The sequence below is a fragment of the Lycorma delicatula genome, chromosome 11, assembly GCF_047948215.1.
Source record: "Lycorma delicatula isolate Av1 chromosome 11, ASM4794821v1, whole genome shotgun sequence".
Taxonomy (NCBI): Eukaryota; Metazoa; Arthropoda; class Insecta; order Hemiptera; family Fulgoridae; genus Lycorma; species Lycorma delicatula.
The window spans coordinates 25737508-25757346 of NC_134465.1; the positions used below are offsets into that span (position 1 = coordinate 25737508).

A 19839-nucleotide genomic window follows, 5' to 3' on the forward strand; every position below is an offset into this window, starting at 1 on the left:
AAGCGAAAATACAATGTGAAGACTTTTACACTCGGCAATGGGTGTTTGCAGGAATTTTCAGAGAAACAAAAGGATAATTCGTATATATGATACCTGATCGAATGACAGACGTTACTAAGCGTTATAAAGTAGAGTATTAGACGTGCAACGAAGTAATGTAAAAAGTTATAATTTTAGACATCAAAATGTTAACCACCGGCAACCCCGCTCATGAGATTGTGACTCGCTTAGGTGGGTCTCTCTCGATGAGTGACAAGGAACCCCTCATGCTTGGATACTAAAAGACCGCAGTCCCAGCCGGGGGCCCCCTGAGTGGGCTCTGGTTACAGGCATGGTATAGTGACGACCGAGTCTCGACCTGCCGGGTGAACGACCCCCGTGAGGCACGACTTTGTCGCATCTCTTGAGGTCTCAAAAGGTTTGAGGCAAGGCACCCACGGAGGTTGTGCAATGCTTTAAAAAGCAGGATTAACCTCAGTTGTAAGGGAGAAAAAAACTGTTAACCGCTGGATTAAATTTCGAGATCTAATTAATCTTGAAATTAATTGTGGTGGGGGGCATACAAACACAGAGGAGAGTTTACGAGCAGTAGGGAAAAGACAGAATCGCAAGGAGTGCGGTACGTGAAGATCATCTACTTTAGAGTCCTATTTATGCCAATTCATGTGGCGCCGAAATATTATCGACAGCGATCCGTTTGATCATATTTTGCAGAATATTGGCTTACTTTAGCCTCTACCAAACTGAATTAAGACTTATTTTTTCCTATTAGCTATTTAGGAAATGAAACCGCTTTCAAAATTAGACACTTGTTCCGTTCCACGTCGAGCCGTCCGGTGCTGCGATCTTGTGGGTACTAGCGCAAACCGGAAAGTGAAGCTGTACTAGTATTTTACGTTAGAATCCCGCCCAGTGCGGTCGCTTCATTCATTTCGTCCGGATGGACAATTAGTGTTCATTATATTCTACGTCAGGATCCTGCACGGTGCGGCCGTGTTTTCATTTCAGTCCAAGGGGACTCATAGTTTCTTGATAATGTTCAAGTTCAATTTTGACTAAAGCGTCATACATTCTTAAGTTTAATGTAACTATTGTATTTTTTTTTAAATGTCAAGGGTGATAAGAAATTGTCACCCTTGACAATTTCTTGTCAAGGCGCGTTGCTTCATTTCATCATCTACCATCTTATAAAAAAAAATACAGTTCACACTAGCTCTAAAATCTACCAACATTTCTTACTTTATTTTCTCCAATGTTTTTCTGTTAATTATATTCTTCATTGTCTTTTCTAGATTATGATAAAAACAATTAAACTTGTCTCGAGTATCTGTTCTTTCGTAGTACACTTTCAGCTGTTATAGCGTGTATATATTTATCCGCCTTTAAAATAAGTCACAAAAATTTAGTTGAACTATTATAGATTATTTTCTTTTTTTCTTTCCTTTCAGTACGGAGTATTAATTTAATTGGGACCTTAAGGAAAACTGGATACTACATAATTTTTGTGTGATATTTGAATGAAATGATAAAGAAAATAGTATAACTTATTTTATTTGCATTAAAAAAGAATAGATAAATTAAATGCAAATTTTATATTTTAAAATAAAATATAATTTTAAAATTTTTCAAATAAATATTTATACTTATATTTTTTTAGGTCAATACAAGATATGAGGTGGAATGAAGAATCAATACAATTTGCAAGAAGGGCAGCAAAAGTCTTTATGGTGGTAAGTTGATTTAAATAAAACTAATATTATTATTAAAAAATAAAAGTTAGCAAAATAAAACACGTAAAAGTTAGCTATAAAGATACAAAAACCGAGCATATAAATACCATTAAACTTAACATTTCAGTAAATATTCTTATTTATAGATTATTCTCTTTTATTTTCGATTAGTGAAACTGTATAGCTGGAAAGCAATTTTTAAGTAATTTTTTTAAGATACAGATCATAACCAACCAAATTACACAAAAGGGGCTTATAACAAAGGTAAAAAAAAATAAATACGTGAGCGGGAAGGTGAAGGGGAGAATTGGGTGGTTGGGGGGTTGAAGAAACAATTTTCCAATAGTTGTAGCTCATGCAAAAATCTACAACTTTTGTAGAGGTCAATTTTTAACATAACCTCAAAAATTCCGAGAAAAAGATGAAACTTTTTTTCGTTTTTATTTTTCAATTCAGCAAAAATAATTTAGTTTTGACGAAACTTGGTGCAAGTATACCTTTCTGTGTCTTACTTAGCCACACATTTTTTGACGTCAACTTTCGATAAAAAACCATATAATACTATTATTCAACCTCCGAAATCAACCCTCCACCACCCCCGCTCACATATTATTTTTTTTACGTTTATAATAAGCCCTTAAGCCTATTTCCACTAATAAAAGTCTAGGAAACAATTTTTCCCTCCAAATGAGTTATTTCGATCGGTTTAATATTTAAAAAATTTATTAAACTATAAACTCCATAAACCCTTTCGCTTACAATCTAAGACATTTTTTAACTGCATCACTCAAAAAAAAAAAAAAAAAATTATCACTGGTACAGAATGAGTAACTGATAATGAATGCAATAATGATAAAATATATATTTCTGACTACTGGTGAAAAGTATATATATGTATAATAGGAAATAAATATAAATAACTGTTTTATAGAAATTTGATTCCATTATGTTAAATAGGATAAATATTTTTTTTTTTTTTGTAGGAGAATAAGTAACCAAGTGATCCCGAACCACGTGGTAATTTAGGAATCTTATCTTGCCGGCCTACCCACAAAAACCCCACAATCATTACAATATGGGTGCCAACCCCAACTTTAAGGTATTATCACAGCACCCCATTTATCTTGCATCCATCCATATACAATCATTGACGGCCCCACTCCTCAAATTCATTAGATCCTGTGGATATTTTTAACAACGACCTTGAAACCGGACCTTTTTTCGGATTTCTTTTAGGATCTTTTTAACCACGCCCTGAAAGCCGTTTTTTTTCCTGTTTAGCCTCCGGTAATCACCGATAGGTATTACTTCAGGGGATGAATGAGGATGATATGTATGATTGTAAGTAAAGAATAGTCTTGTACAGTCTCAGCTCCAGCATTTCTGAAGTGTGTAGTTAATTGAAACCCACCACTAAAGAATACCGGTATCCTCGATCTAGTATTCAAATCCGTATAAATGTAACTAACTACCTTTACTAGGATTTGAATGTTGGAATTATCGACTTCGAAATAAGCTGATTTGTAAAAACGTGTTCACCACTAGACCAACCCGATGGGTTTTGGAATCGGACTGTTTTTTGAATTGTGATTTTTTTTTTTTAACCCAGCTCTAACCCCAATGTTTTCCTTTTTTATCTCCCAAACAAAAATATAATTTTGGATAAATCGTTCGTATAAAAAAGTATAAATGGTTTCAAACGAGAGAATCATTCGTGAAGTATAAATCTTTGGAACAAATGAATCGTTCGTAAGCTGCGCGTAGCCGCCCGGCGCACCCCACCATTGGTCTGCTCTGCGCCAATAGCAGCTAAAATAAAAATCTGAGCACATACAACAAACAAGAAATTCACGCACCATCCGGAGGTCCCAGGTTCGAATCCCGGTCAGACATGACATTTTTGGGACCGGACCTGATTGATATATACATAACCCCACAAGGAAGTCTTAAGTGGGAAGAAATCCATCGCTGGATTTCTTCCTCCATCTTTGTTCGGATGATTTTAGCCAACGTCATGGACATCACATGAGACGATAGTTTGGTCTGCCCAGTTTTGTTCTCTAATAAGTACGCCGAATTTTCTCCAGTATTCTACAGTAAGCTTTAGGAAATCATCGTACCAGAACACTGTGAGTTCTGGGGTACTCAATCTTCCCGCAATAATCCCATTCCGCAGAGGATCTCAGCGTCCGCGCGCACAGGTTTGTCTTAAAACACTTGTAACCGGTAAGAAACTGTTTAAACTCGTACGACAATTCCCTGTGTTTTAGGTACAGCTTTCTCAGAAAGTGAGAGGTTTGTCTGCAGGAAATAGAATAAACTTAGATATTTAAAAAGCAATAGAAGATATCGAATAGATTTTTTAAAAGAATTGTAGATTAATCAGGATATTCAACTGTGCGGTTCGGCTTAGTAAGCAGGGAAAGGCAAGCGTTCAACAAATCACCCCTCTTATGATAATTAAATAATTTTCTTTAAAAATAATGGAAGAAAATAATATTGTTTTAGTCAAGATAAAAAACTTTTTTAATGTATTTTTTTCCATTTCTCATCTACAAAAAACCCGATTCATATAGGCATATTATATCTGAGTAATATATTTCAAAAAATTTTCACGAGTTATATACGTAAATATTGATAGTGAATTTTTTATGCTAGAATAAAATTTAGGTATATTATCACTGTTGGTTTATTATTAACAATTTTCCACAACACAGAAAAGCTTCATTTAATATCAAATTAAATCTCTTATTTTTGCTTGTAAATTAATTTAAATATCGATGTAACCGCTACACCCTGATTGTTAGTGTTCAATTAACAGCACTAATTAAGTACTGTTTGACCTAATTTTGGGCTACATAATACAGATTATTTGCCCGATTACCGTAAAGTAGTGAGTTAGTTATGGTCAGATTCACCGGAACTGAACTAAGAGTATCACTGATTGATATCCATTTATATCCCTTTAATGTGTTACACTTATCTTTCGTATAGCCTGCATGTTAACATTAGCATAAACTCAGTTATTTTATAGGATAATGAATATGGCTTCGTTAAATTGACCTACATAATAAATTATACGTTTTTATAGCTAGAGATTTCATACAGATAAGTATTTAGCAGGAAAATACACATCTTTTTTTATTGGTTTATTTCGATATATCGAAACAGTTTTATGGAATACTAAATTTCCTCTTATTTTAGTTTAAAAATTACTACGTTTTATTATGTATGAGTTATACCACTCGTTTTATTTACGTGATTTTATTCAGTAGTATCGCTTATTTGTTTGTATCTCTTTGAAGTTTTTCCCATTGAATATTACAAACAGTACGTTTGGAAAGTAACTATACATTTGTAATGCATTTCTACAACAGCCCGTTGTAGGTTACATTAAAAGTTCTTTCCTACTCATAGTCTACATATAGTGCACAAATATTTGTACATATATAGTACACAAATATATCTCCTAGCAATGTGTGCCACTTTCTACCATAACTACCATAAAGCATGTGTGTTACAAATAAAAAAATTCCAGTAAGAAATTGAGTGGATTGTAATCATTATTTCATTTGTTTTTTCCCCAGCCAACAAATTCGGGCTCACATCTATTTATTCTAGATACATTCGCTTAACGTACACGCTAAAAAAATAACTAAATTATTTTTAAGAGATATATAGTACCGTTAATTCGCGATTAAACTTGTACAGTATAAATAATGCAATCAAACTCTGAACGAGATAAAATAAAATTATAGCTGTAATAATAATAAATAATAAATATACAGAATGATCCAGAAGGAAAGGGAAATAATTTTGGTTTACATTCTAAATCTTTAAATACGTAACAAAATCATACAAATGTCTGGAAACGATTTGTTATTGAGTAACGACTAGCAAAAATTTCTGCCGGATTTCAGTTCTTCCGGTGAAATGAGATCATACCGAAATTTTTAAGGCGCTATAGATATATTTGATGGTTTCTTATGTTTACCCACCGGTTTGGTCTAATGGTGAACGCGTCATCCCAAATCAGCTGATTTGGAAATCGAGAGTTCCAGCGTTCAAGTCCTAGTAAAGGCAGTTACTTTTATACGGATTTGAGTACTATATTGTGGATAGCGGTGTTCTTTGGTGGTTGGGTTCCAACTAACCACACATCTCAGGAGTGGTTGAACAGCGACTATACAAGAATATACTTCATTTATATTCATACATATCATCCTCTGAAATAATACCTTATGGTAGTTCCGGAGGCTAAACATAAAAATAAAAAAGGTCAAAGTAACATAAGACACCACCAAGTTTATCCCATAACAACGGCTTAAAGATTTCAGTATTATCTCATTTCACCGAAGAACTTTTACCCGGCTGAAATTATTCGCTAGCCGTAACTCGATAAGAATGGGTTTTGGACATATATTTTTACGAACTTTTATCCTTATTTCTAGCTCTAGAATCAGTTCCCAAATTACTTCCCATTCCTCCTGAATCACTCTCTATTTATTTATATATTTATGGGCAATCATCTGAGGATAATATCAATATAATTTAATTTTAAACTCATAAAATCCTGAACTGAAAAGATTGTAAACCTATCTAAACCATACAGCAGAAATATTGTTAATGATTTAAATAGCTTGCAACTATGATTATATCCAGTGAGATATAATTATTCTTATTTAGTAAATATAATTTTCTGTAAATAAAAAGAGAAATGAATTAAGGAATAAAATTAGGGTCCCAACTGGAAATATAGAAAGAATTTTTAGAATTAGATAAAATAATCAACCCACCGGGTTGGTCTCGTGATGAACGCATCTTTCCAAATCAGCTGATTTGGAAGTCGAGAGTTTCAGCTTTCAAATCCTAGTAAATCCAGTTACTTTTATACGGACTTTAATACTAGATCGTGGATACCGGTGTTCTTTGGTAGTTGGGTTTCAAATAATCACACACCTCAGGTATGATCGAACTGAGACTGTACACGACTACCCTACATTTACACTCATACCATATCATTCTCTGAAGTAATACCTGAACGGTAAATCCCGTAGGAAAAAAAACAGGAAAAAGAAAGAAGATAAAATAACAACATTTAAGAATTTTAATAGAATAAGGTCGGGAAATAATCTTTGAAATTTAGTTTTGGAAGATGGTAAAAGAGCAAGAGGTAGAACGAGGTTGAAATGGGAACGACATGTTGGCAGAATATTATTTAAATGTTGGAAATAAAAAGAAGTTAAAAGATGATATATGAAAAATAAGAAGTTACTTTAAAACCCGAAAACATCCGAAAAAGGAGTAAAACATCCGAAAGAAATCTAAAAACATTCGAAAAAGGAGAACTATAATCGATAATGAAGTACAAATGTTTTTTTTTTTTTTTTTTTAACTTCCAAAATCACCGTTAGATATTGATTCAGAGAATGAGATGAATTATTTGTAGTGTTAAAATGCCATACCTAACCGGGATCCAAACCTTCTGGATGAAAGGCCGAGAAGCTACTACCCGATAAACGCTTGCAACAAAATACAATTTCTTTCTGGAAAATAGTAAATAGAATTCAAAATAATTTTTATGATTATTATGTTTATTAATTTGATAAAAAATAAAACACTTTTATAAATTTTTTTATGATTTCTATTTTCAGACTAGTCTTCTACTAGTATTTCGGTTAGCAATGTTACAAGGTTCTTTACCACGTTTCTCCAGTCAAGATAATCCTTCGGCATTTCATCCATGTCCACATGTCCGGTATGTAAAAATTTGTATATATATTTATATTTTTTTGTTTTCAGTGATTATCTTATATAATTCATAAATATTTGCAAAAAATATACTCATTTACAGTTAAATTTTATTATATTTAGTGAATTCAGCTACTTTACATTCTAAGGTACGTAACAAAAAAAAATTTACTTTCCTTAAAAAAAAATGTAGACCTAAATTGCGTTACTAGTTATTATTATTCTCAGTATTTATGTTATTTATCATAAAAATTATATTAAAATTTCTTGATCGTTGTATATAATAATATATAACAATAAAAAAGATAATCAGGTGAAATAAAAAAAAATAAATTGGATGAACTAAAAAATTAAGTAATAAGTACAAAGTAAAGTGATTGAGGGAGTGAACCCTAGGTTTAGCTGGTTAATTGTACAAAACGTATGGAGGATGAAGTAATCATTTCGAAACACTTCACAAGGAAGTAATCGATTATCGTTTGGTAAATTTACTTCTAACTGTATAATTACGAACGATTTGTTGTACTAATAATAAAACCATCGTTACTATTAATGTAATTATATTAATTAACATTATTTTATTTATGATTAAATCCTATAAAATTATTTCAGCCTTAATTTTAATTCCTATTAATTACTTTATTAATTAATAAATTAATAAATACCCTATTAACTAATGTAATAAATCAAAAAGGATTTAAAAGATAAAATTTTCTTTAAAAAAATTAATAAAATTTAAACAAGTTTTTATATACCAAATTTTTTTTCGATATTTAATATAATTTTTTCTGAGTATATGAGAGAAAGATTTCATAAAAAGAAAAAAAGTTGAATTTCTATTGAAGATGTTTTTAATGTATTTTTTTAATTTTAACTTTTTACTAAAATATATGACTACTGTAGTATATAATCAGGTAAAATATTTTACAAAAGATCGGATTTTTATTTTGATTTTTTTTTTTATAAAACGAACAAAGTTAGGAAAAGTTTATTTCCCTTTAAAAAAGATTGGATCAAAGTATTATATTACAAGTTCAATCTACATCTGGATTTCAATGAAACATAAAAAATTTTATACGGTAAGTTTCTTTAAAATCGCTTTAATATCTATAATGTGATGTGCAAACTTATTTCAAAAGATGAGCTTATATATATTATTAAGTAAGTATTTATTTATCTATATATTCCATATTTATACAACTATACGAATCCCGTTTGAAAATATCTTAAAACAAATATATTTTACATATTATTTAATATATGCTTTTTTAAGTTAAGCGCATTATTTCTTAAAATAAAAAACCTAGTTTTTTATTTTATATATATAAATCTAGTGGTGTCTGAATTTTTTACTGTTTCACGCAAAGCCTCCTCAAGCGATTGAGCTGAAATTTTGCACAAACATAGTTTTTATACCTATACAGAACATTGGACTATTACCGTTACAAAATGTTTCACCATTTCAAGATAATGACTTGCGGTAACAACCGGATTATGTTAATTACCGAATTTTAACTTTATTATAGCCAAACTGTTGATCAAATCGAATTAAGAGACTACATGCAATATTTAAAATTAAATATTCTACAAAAAAATCTCTTTGTCTTTTTCGTTACCACTTCGATAATTAAGAAAAGTAGCTCTAACTGTGCGACGATGTAACAACGTATATTCCTTCACACTTAAACTTCACTTGTAAGCGCCACCAATTTCCACTTAAAACTTCATTTTCTGTGATAAAAAAATTACAAGGGCAGACAATCAAGTGGCCGGTAACTACTTGGAGAGTCAATGCTTCTCGCAGGGACAACTGTATGTGGCTTGTTCCAGAAATTACTATGGGGAAAATCTGTATATATACACCCCAGAAAGAAAAGTTCTAAATATTGTATAAAAGTTTATTCTTCAGACTGTTGTTCAATAAACAAGAAATGTTAAAAAATAAAATAAAACTTAAAAAAATGAGAAAAGAAGGACGGTCACATCCTCTTGGTATTTCTCGGGTAATACTAATAACCGCGAAAAATAATTTTTTTACCGGTACGAAGAATGGATAACCGGCTGGCAATAACAACTATTATTAAGATGGGAACTGACTGTTTTGAAACCCATAAAACATAAAAAAATAAATAAAATAATTAGAAACGAAGCACAATCATCTTGGTCTTTGTCAATTAACACTAAGAACTGTGAAAAATTCTTTTTTATCAATACAAAAGATAGAAAACCTACAGTTTTTAAGATGGGAGCTATAACTACAATTTTTAAGATGGGAGCCGACTGTTTTGAAACCTGCACCTAAAGTTTCGAGTCCTGTGCTGATCAAACTTTTGCTCTGAAGAAATTACAGCATACTGATAGTTTTTATAAGTTGAACTTGCTTTAATTAATATTTATCAGAATTATTTTTACAAACACAAGAGATTAATGAACACAGTAGTAGTCGAGTCCACCTAGGGGATCCTGGCTAGGAGGGAAGGGCAAGCGATGCAAGCCAAAACTGTAAGTAACAAAGTCTTTACAAAGTGCAAAGGGTTTAAACCTTTGCACTCTTGTGTTCAGCATTGCTGGCCATTATTAAAATTATCTCCCGCTCTTCTTTTAATTAAAATAATTAAGCCGTACAACTCTGATTTATTTTTTCAACACATAGTACAACCGGTGAAAAAATGCCTAATTTAATCTTCATGTCATTTAAACATATTTTAAATGCGGTATTTTAAAATGATAATTTTTTTAATTTGATATTTCTATTTTAAAATAATGAAAGAATAAACAAACCTTTATTTCCCATGTACAATTATGATATAAAAATAAGAATTGCAATATGTAGTTAGGAAACATAATATCTTTTTTTTTTCTTTGTAGAGGGGAGGAATACCATTTACGTACAAATTGTCGGACTTACAAATTGACGGTTTAATCGCCCTACCGACTAAACCTCCACCTCTGATAGTCCTTCCCCTTTCTGGAAACTGCTGTGTGGCATTACTTCAGAAAGTGGGAGGTTACCTTCCTGCAGGGGGCATCAGAGTGACCGCGGGTTCACCACATCCAGGTGAATCCCACAGGCTCGGGGGACCCCCTGGACGCTCACCCGCAGCCCTGACTTCCGCACCAGAGCTCTCAGCCGCCCGTCTGCTTTTTTTGCTTCTTCCTCCGTCCGGAGAATCTTCATATGGCTAAGCCATATTAACCACAGCACGTCAGATCTCTTCTTTGGATAGCCTGGAATCCGTAAGGCCCTCGGGCGAGAACACTACCTTCGTACCCAGGAGTAGTTCAAGTTTTTTTTTTCTACCTTCTTTTATTTTTAAATTAGGAAAAACAATACCTGCAAAGGATAACCTGCGTGCAAGCATGAGCCACTCTATATAATATTTCTAAAAAAGGAATATACAAACTAAAATTATTTTTATAATAAATAGTAGTAATTAAAAGTTCCTGTATAAATAAATGAAAGTCATATAAACAAGAAAATTAATTGTTAAAGATTAAGATCAATTAAAATTTAAACTTATTATCTTAGAAATTTGACGAAAGAATAAAAAAAAAATTGAACATAATAACAGTGTAACTAATGAACAGCCGTACCCGTGCTTCAAAATTCAACATTTTAAAATTAGTAAAATCAAGGAAATATAAGAATATGATATACACTTTTATGCTTAGTATAATGCATAAGTTGGAGTAAAATGATTATTGTTATATCTGTTACGTTAACACAATTTTGTAGAAATATAAAATAATACAAAATAATCTTAGTATTAATATTATGACTATAATTATAATTATAGATTTACCCTTAATAAATTTACCTTCCTTAGTTTTAATTAGCTCCGTTATGGGATTTTATATAAAAAAAAGAAAAAAAATTAATGACAGCTCCCCAAAACAGGGTTTGGAATGAAAAATGGAAATATACTGGTTCATGTTAACATTTTTTATATTCTAGGTGGTGTAGCAAAATTACTACATTATTATTTTCAAAATATTAATAGTAAAATCAGGTATACAAATAAGAGAGAGGTTACCTCTAAAGTAAAGACCGTTTCATTATAAAAACATTTACTCTGAAAACTTTATAAATATCTTTTAAATTATATACTTTATATTACTTCTCTATATAATCCCCACATGAATTAAGATATTTATCTTAATGATATACCAGTTTGTATATATCATTTTTGTATTCTTCTAGCGTCAATCCATTTAGCCACTGAACAGCATTTTTAAGTTCATCGTCACCCGCGAATCGCTTACCACTCAAATATTCTTTCAATTTCCAAACAAATGATGATCAGAAGGAGCTAAATCCGGATTATATGATGGGTGATCGTAAATTTCCCATCCAAATGTTCTCAGTAAATCACGTGTTGGACCCGTAATATGTAGACGCGCATTATCGTGCAGCAGGACGACGCCGTCGGTCAGCCGCCGACGTCGCGGATTTTGAATGGCGCACCATAATTTATGTAAAGTTTTGCGGTAGGCTGTTGAATTTATAATCGTTCAACTTGGCATGAAATCAATCAACAGTATGCCAGACAGATCCCAGAAGACTGTGACCATCTCTTTGCGTCCAACTGGTTGTGGCTTGACCTCTTTTTGTCTTGTTGATGATTGAGGATGACGCCATTCACTTGGAATGCCGTTTTCTCTCTGGCGTGTAATATGAAATCCTTTTTTCATTGCCGGTAAAGATTGAATTAAGCAACTCAACACCTTTTTCTGCGTAGCGGATCAAAAATTCCAAAGCAGATCATCCCACTCAGATTATTTGTGACCTTCTGTTAAGACGTGCGGCACCCAACGTGCGCAAAACTTCTGAAGCTTAAATGGTGATGAACAATGCGTGCGACCGATAACAGCTTTTGAAACCACAAGGAAAAAAAGGGCTAGGTTGGAAATCATTGAGCGACGATATTTCTGATTTCATCATCGACGCGTTTCAACAAGTTCTCTGTGATTATGAACGGCCTCCCCGAACGTTCTATATCATGCACATTAATTCTGTTATTTCTAAACTTTTCACACCATTTTTGAACGTTTCGTTCTTTGATTTATTATATTATCACCGTACTCAGCAGCCAACTTCCTAAAAATTTCAGCCGGCTTAACGTTTTGATGGTTTAAAAAGCGTATGACTGCAAGTATTTTACAGTCGGCGGCAATTTTCCTATTCATTTCATAACGTAATAACTCACAGGTAATCAAAGATATTACAATGGGACAACTTACAGTCAACAACGCAGTGTGTATATTACTAGCGTGGCCATGCTAGTAACCTTAACGAGTAACCTGTGGTGAACACAGGTTCGCCAACCTTAAGGAGAGAAATTTCCCAGCGGTCTTTACTATACACATATGCCTCGTATAATAAAAACTCATTTTTAAAAATTTACAAAGAAGGAATAGAAGAAACAAAATGGAATGGTAGGAAGAGAGAAAGACAAAACACACGGAAAGAATGAAATAATATTGGGAGATAATAATTTTTTTTTTCTTTAGATTTACATAATAATAGATTTAATTGCAAGTAAATATGGTTCAATCATAATCGATTGAATAAACATTTAGCATGGACTGTATAAATGATATTATAAAACAACCATAAAAAGAGGCATAATGTGTTTTATTTTATATCTTTTGTTATTATATGATAAGAGGCATAATGCAAAATTATCAAATATAAAATTTGTTATATTTCAAAACTATATGTGTATAAAAAATATATATATATATATATTCTTGAAATTCAGTTTTGAACTTTTTTTTTTTTTTTACGAACTGATAAATTTAGAAAAAATATAATATTGTGTTTTTTTAAATTTTTTTATGAAATGATGTTTAATTGCCTGTGTCATGAAATTCACTGTGCCTTTTTTACTTAAAAAATCCGATATATTTATTTTGATTAAGTGATTTTAAAATTCTTTCGGTGGTTTTAGTAATGCACGAACATTAATTAACATGTAAACAAACTTACATAAAAATGAATTACCCACAGAAAAAAATAATCTACAAAACTTATTGGATTAGTTTAATTAAAAATAATACATTATTTTTTTTTTTAAATCTAAAACTTATCATAAGAAGAAAGTTTAAAATTTAAAAAAATATAATTTATAAAAATACATTTTTTTTAGGTGGTAAAATTATATCCTTCATAAAGTTAAAAAAGTTTTGTCTTTATTATTTTATATATACTTTAAATTAAAACTTCAGTGTACTAAAATATTTAAACAGTAAAAAAAAAAAAATAATAAAGGCTTTTCATTCTATTATTACGTAGGCATACTGATTATCCATCTAACTGAATGGTACTTTTATATATCTCTTTGTGACTCTTTCACTTTCTGTATTTCGTGGTGTGTTTGTGTGTGTTCACACGAGCAAAGTGCACATCAGTACTTTTACAATTTTCCTGAACTTTCATGCAAACAAAAGACGGAAGAGTAATGTTATTTTGTTCTTTAAACTTTTATTTATTTATTTATTTATTTATATATATATATATAGATATATATATATATATAGATATATATATATATATATGATGCGTTAAAATTTTCTGTATAGCACTTGGATTTAAAAACAATTAGGGAGTATATCAATATACCAATTATTTGGATGTTTGTATATACTTATGTGAAAATTGTGATATATTTTTGTTAATTTAATTTCAAAATTTTAAACAGAATTAGTAAATATTTAATACATAATAAGAAAAAGACTATATGATACTATAGCCCTGATAATCATTACACATATTTTTCTTAAATGTTATTGCCAATTTTAATTAAATAACGTTCCTGAATTTAGCGTACTAACAACAACAAAAATTTTTAAAACGAAAAGTTTCAAAATCCTGAAAATATTAAGCTGTTTTTTGAATTATGATTTTTTTTTTAACCCAGCTCTAACCCCAATGTTTTCCTTTTTTATCCCCCCAAACACAAATATAATTTTAGATAAATCGTTCGTATAAAAAAGTATAAATGGTTTCAAACGAGAGAATAATTCGTTAAGTATAAATCGTTGGAACAAATGAATCGTTCGTAAGCTGCGCGCAGCCGCCCGGCGCACTCCACTATTGGTCCGTTCTGCGCCAATAGCAGCTAAAATAAAAATGTGAGCACATACAACAAACAACAAATTCAGGCAACATACTTTTTTTGAGAAAGATTTCAAAACAGGTTAAATAAAAATATTATTAAACTTGCAAAGATTTTATTCCTGGCAATCTCTTCTTCGCTTTTCAGGCTTTGTAAATTTCTTTTTCGTAAAAAAAAAATCATCATATTATAAAAGAACGACATTTACTCATTTTTAAATGATAAAAATTCACTACAGATTAAAAAATTAAGAAACACTAATAACTAAAAATAGATACTTTTAATTAAAATTACTAATTTATTGTTTTTTAAAACGTTTATTTAAAAAAAAAAAACAAAAAAAAACAAGTGATCATATAAACATATTAAACTACTTTAGAAATAAATTTGACTCAAGTAAAAAAACGTGGTATTTATCAATGAAAATTTGGTAAAAGTTAATAAAAAAAATTCTGAAAAAGAAATTAATATATTTTTTATATCTGATACAGAAAATATCTATTACTACGTTCCAGTACTGGGTCGCTTGTAAAAATCTTTATGTTTCAAAAATGTATTCTCTAAATTTCCTTCAATAATTTTAAAATTATAAAATCTCGCAAAATAGATGAAGCTATAATAAAGTTCCAAAAAATTCAATCGTTCAAATTTAGATGCAATAGAAAGCGACGGGCGCGTCCGCCTTTAGAAGTGCAAATTGACGCTCGATGCGTGTTTTAAAATTGGTATAACGCGGGACTACACCGTTACAGTACATACCAACAAGGTTTATGAGTTTTGCCTACACATGATCTATCAGGATGAAAATAATTTTAAGGAAAAAGTGATTGAACGCGTGAAAATTATGAAATTGTTGAAGACTTTGTGAAAATTTCTGAAACGTCTCAACATCTTAAATTAAAAAAGCTTTAAACCTTTCACAAGAAGAAATACTATGAAAAAAGAAGAATAAATGAATCAAAAGGGATCAACAAAAACCCAAAATATGGCTGATCAAGGCTGGTCATAAAAAAAGGCAATACACTACATAAAAAAGCTGCAGCATCAGAGCGACGAAGCCACAACCGAGTATGTATATTGCTTCCGTTAAGCCTATGAAGGTCTTCAACAACAATTAAGAATTTCCATTCCTGTCAATGGATGATCTACGTTGACTAGAGTACGATTTCATTGAATTTTGATTGAGTTTATACGATTTGATCGCCGGTAGAACGAATCAACAGAGTTTCGTGGAGACGACGGCAATACTATAAAAGAATAAAGTAAAGCAAATGCGCGCTCAGAGACACGATTCCATAAAAATCTATATAAATAAAAATGTAAATGTTCGTTTGTTCAAAATCTTAAATCTTGCATTCGAATACCCGCGTTTTTATGTACAAACTGTTTAGCTAAAAACATGATTTTTTTTTAAAACAATTCTATCTGTTGGACATAAAAGCAACACACGCAATACCGAATATGTTACGATTCCGTTTCAGTGTTTCCGATATGTGTGTCCGCTATAGACAAAAAAACTACTGGACCGATTTACGCGCGGGGAAAAATGGAAACATTGGAAAAGTGAAAGATGGAAAAATCGAAAAAGGGACAAATCGAAAAAGGTAAAAGGGAAGAGGGTAAAAAGGGTAGAAGGGAAAAATGGAAAAAAGAAAAAAGGAAAACGGAGAAAAGGAAAAAAATAAAAGAGGAAATGGGGAAAGAGGAAAGGGGAAAGGGGAATGGAAATAAGGAAAATAAAACTGGAGAAAGGTACAGGAAAGGGTGATGAAGGGGAAATGGGAGAAAGGAAAGGGGGATATGGTAAAAATGAAAATCGGACAAGGAAAACGGGGAAAATGGCGAAAGAGTAAGAGGGAAAGGTTAAATTTTATGAAGTTCTGTAATGTTCATTTTGTTAATATTTTATCAAAATTTAATTTGTGCTCATTTAATCTATATATATATATATATATATATATATACTCAAATCTAGCAATAGCGAATCATTGCCGGGTCTGCAAGTAAATAATAAATAAATAACACACTCTCCTTTCTAATACCTCCCAACATTCAGAACCTACTGGTAATTTATTCTACGACGTATTTAACGCTCAACAGGCCTGCAAATATAGCTCCAACACAAAACCCGCCCACTTGATTAATTTAAAATTTTCGGTACATGATTTTTAATCGTAATAATGAAATTAGTGATTAAAATGTATAACTTTCAGAATTACGAAATAAATTACAGTTTTTATCATTTTAAAGATCCATTACTGAGAAATTTTGAAATATGTTTTTTTTTCTTCCTGTTTGGATGTGAGTTTGTGAGATTTGAATGGGAAAAATAATAAATGTGTTTTGAAAAATTAATTAACCATCATTTACGAATGAAAATGAGAAATAAAAATACTTTTCTAACTGAAAAAAAAAAATTGTAATAGCCTCTTACAGTAAATAAGAGACAATGTACAAAGTGAAGGGGAGATAAAACCTTCAGATAAGTTTTATTTGATATAATGCCTAATAACTCATTCGTAAGTGTGGCAACTTGCATTATTAATATTTCAGCCACCTAAAGGGTGAAAAAAATTGTTATTTAAGTTTTAAGATAATTTAACAGTAACAATTTTTTTATCATAGACTATATCATAGTTTCTTACACCTTTTAAATTCAAATGAGAGAATTTTTTCAAATTTTCCGTTATTGGATTTCATGTTTAAAGATTTTATCCTAAAACAATTTAAAAATTCAATTCAAATATGATTTTATAAATGGATAGACGAACTCAATAAAATTCGTTATAGTTTTAATTTAAATAACTGTATCCTTTCTTTTATTTCTGGTTTTTCTTCTTTTTATTAATTCTTCTAATAGTATTAATTACTATTACTCTTACTTTTATATATCCAAATATTATTGTTTTTTTTTTAATTTCGAGTCTTAACCGACGAAAAATGAAATTTTCATTATTTTTTCCCAAGAAAACTAAACTTCTAAACATTCAATTTAAAAAATTTAAAAAGGTCTGTATTGTATATTATCATAGCGATTCTAATGGTTATGTTTATTCTTCTATAGCATTACAAATGAAAGTAAGCTGCAAATAAGGTTCAGAAACTTGACAAGGTGAACGCTATTAATTTTTCCGTAATGACGAAGAAAAATATGAGGATAATAAAATGAATACATCTTGATCACTGTGATATAATGAAAAGCAGGACTTTTAAAATGAAAACTAAGAAAAAATGTGAAATTTTATGATTTAATGAAACTTCAAACATGTTTCTTCAAATATGGTTCGACACTAAATCGAGGGTTCTACAAGGCTGAGCTTTGGGTTCTGTCTTATAATGTATCTTTACTGCTGATCTTCCGGTTGAGTATGGAGTCACTATCGCTTCTTTTCCGGGTAACATGACTAATCTGGCTACTGATAACAACCTTACTGTGGCCTCAACTACTTTACATCTCAACTCCTCCCCCCCACCCTAGAGGCAAAAGAACAACCGCCTTGTGACATATCTGGTTGCAACACCAACCCCTGCGTCCAAATTAGTGGCTAAATCGGAGAACATCTTCTTGCCCTCAAACCGATCACATTTCACAGTCATCAGTGGGCCTTGTGTGATGCCACTGATGAAAATGCCTCGAAAGACATCACACCAGTAAATTCCACCCTAGTCAAGATCAACTAATTTACAATCCGAATTGAATTGAATCAGCCTAATGTAATCTTCCATGTACCCAGCCACATGGCTGGATATATGGAACATAAGGGTAATCAATCTAATTTGAGCTAAGTGACATTCGCAATGAGGAGAGGAGACTGCCAACGGGTGGCATTGATGGCATTTTAATCCTGCAAATTGAAAGTGAAAGGTACCTTGGTCTTTTCCTGAATCATTGTTTTACGTGGAAAGTTATACGTGAGAGAGGAGAGAAAGAAACTTAACATGAACATCAAGGAAATACGGTGGTTGCTGAGCGGGAGATCTGAGTAATCTCTGTCTAATAATTTACTTTTATACTTAGAAATTTTGAAACCAATACGGACATGCGGCCAACAAGTATGGTGCGGTAAGAAAAAAGAATGTTTTAATCATACAGGGCTTTTAAAGAAACTAGCGAGGTGTTTAGGTGAGATGCCGGCTTTGCTAAATAAAAAAAAATCACGATATTGCTAAAAAGAAAGTTTCAGTTTAAAATATAAACTTTGGCTAAATCGCCACGTTAAAATTTGGCTGAAAACCTTCTAAACAACGGTTGGGATGCTAGAAAATTTAGGGGCTACATTTTCTGGACCTTCATTACTCTTTAGTTTAATTACACTCGCTATGTATTGTGCATTAATTAATCAATCCTTCATTCTCTTCTCATCTGTTCCTGTTTTTACAATCATTTTCAAGCTTTTTTTATTTTTGGTTTATGTTTTTTTTTTTTCAAGTGTCAATCTGCCATTTTTGTGAGTCTTTTTATTATTGTTTGTTTTTTTTTTTACTTCTAAAAGTATAGTTCTCCAAAACTATCTTTTGTTCGTTTTATATTACACTCAGTTGTACGTTTTATACACTCAGAAGTTTTATATAATTTGTAATTGTAGAGGAATTTCTATGAGAATTCCTTTTTCATGTTCATTTAAGTGATATAACTTATTTAAGATTCCAATAAAACTGCCACCGATTCTATATAAAAAATTCCATTCGACACGGCGGAAGGCGGAGGTAGATTTCACCGGGGCTAAGTAAAGGATAAAAAATATTTCCACCTTAAAGTTAAGAAAACCTTCAAATTTACTCAATATGACAACGGTTGCATGTGAAAAAAGTTTCACATGTTCAGCAGACGACAAGTCCATCTTCTTACAATTCCAGCAAACGTTTGTTCATTCCTTGCCGTAAGGGTTAGTCATATCAAAAATTGTTTCAGACAAAACTTTTAGGTAATGTTTAGAGGACTAACGACCATTTAAACAGATTGGATTCTGTGCCTATTAAGGAAGGTAAGATTTTTTAGTTTTTGAAATCCCATTTTATCCATCTTCTTGGCCAGTGGTTGGTGATATAATAAAACTATACTTATATAAGTCTAAGTCCATATTGAAAGAATAGTAGGAACTTGAAACGAGTTCGATATTTTACTTAATAAGAAAGTTGTAGCGATATTTTTTTTTTTATCAAAAAAGCCCCTTCCATTTTTACCCCTATAGTCCGATTTTGTTCATTATCGAACTCGACCGAGATTTTAGGTCGTTATA

At 31.2% G+C, this 19839-nt stretch overlaps 1 protein-coding gene across 1 annotated transcript in view; it reads left to right on the plus strand.

Annotated features, from left to right (window-relative positions):
• LOC142332489 (protein O-mannosyl-transferase TMTC1-like) overlaps nucleotides 1-19839 on the plus strand; it is a 755673-nt gene that overhangs the window by 426486 nt on the left and 309348 nt on the right. The window contains exons 5-6 of the mRNA XM_075378938.1: nucleotides 1658-1730; nucleotides 7385-7488. Coding sequence (XP_075235053.1) covers nucleotides 1658-1730; nucleotides 7385-7488 — 177 coding nt within the window. The remainder of the gene's footprint in view (nucleotides 1-1657; nucleotides 1731-7384; nucleotides 7489-19839) is intronic.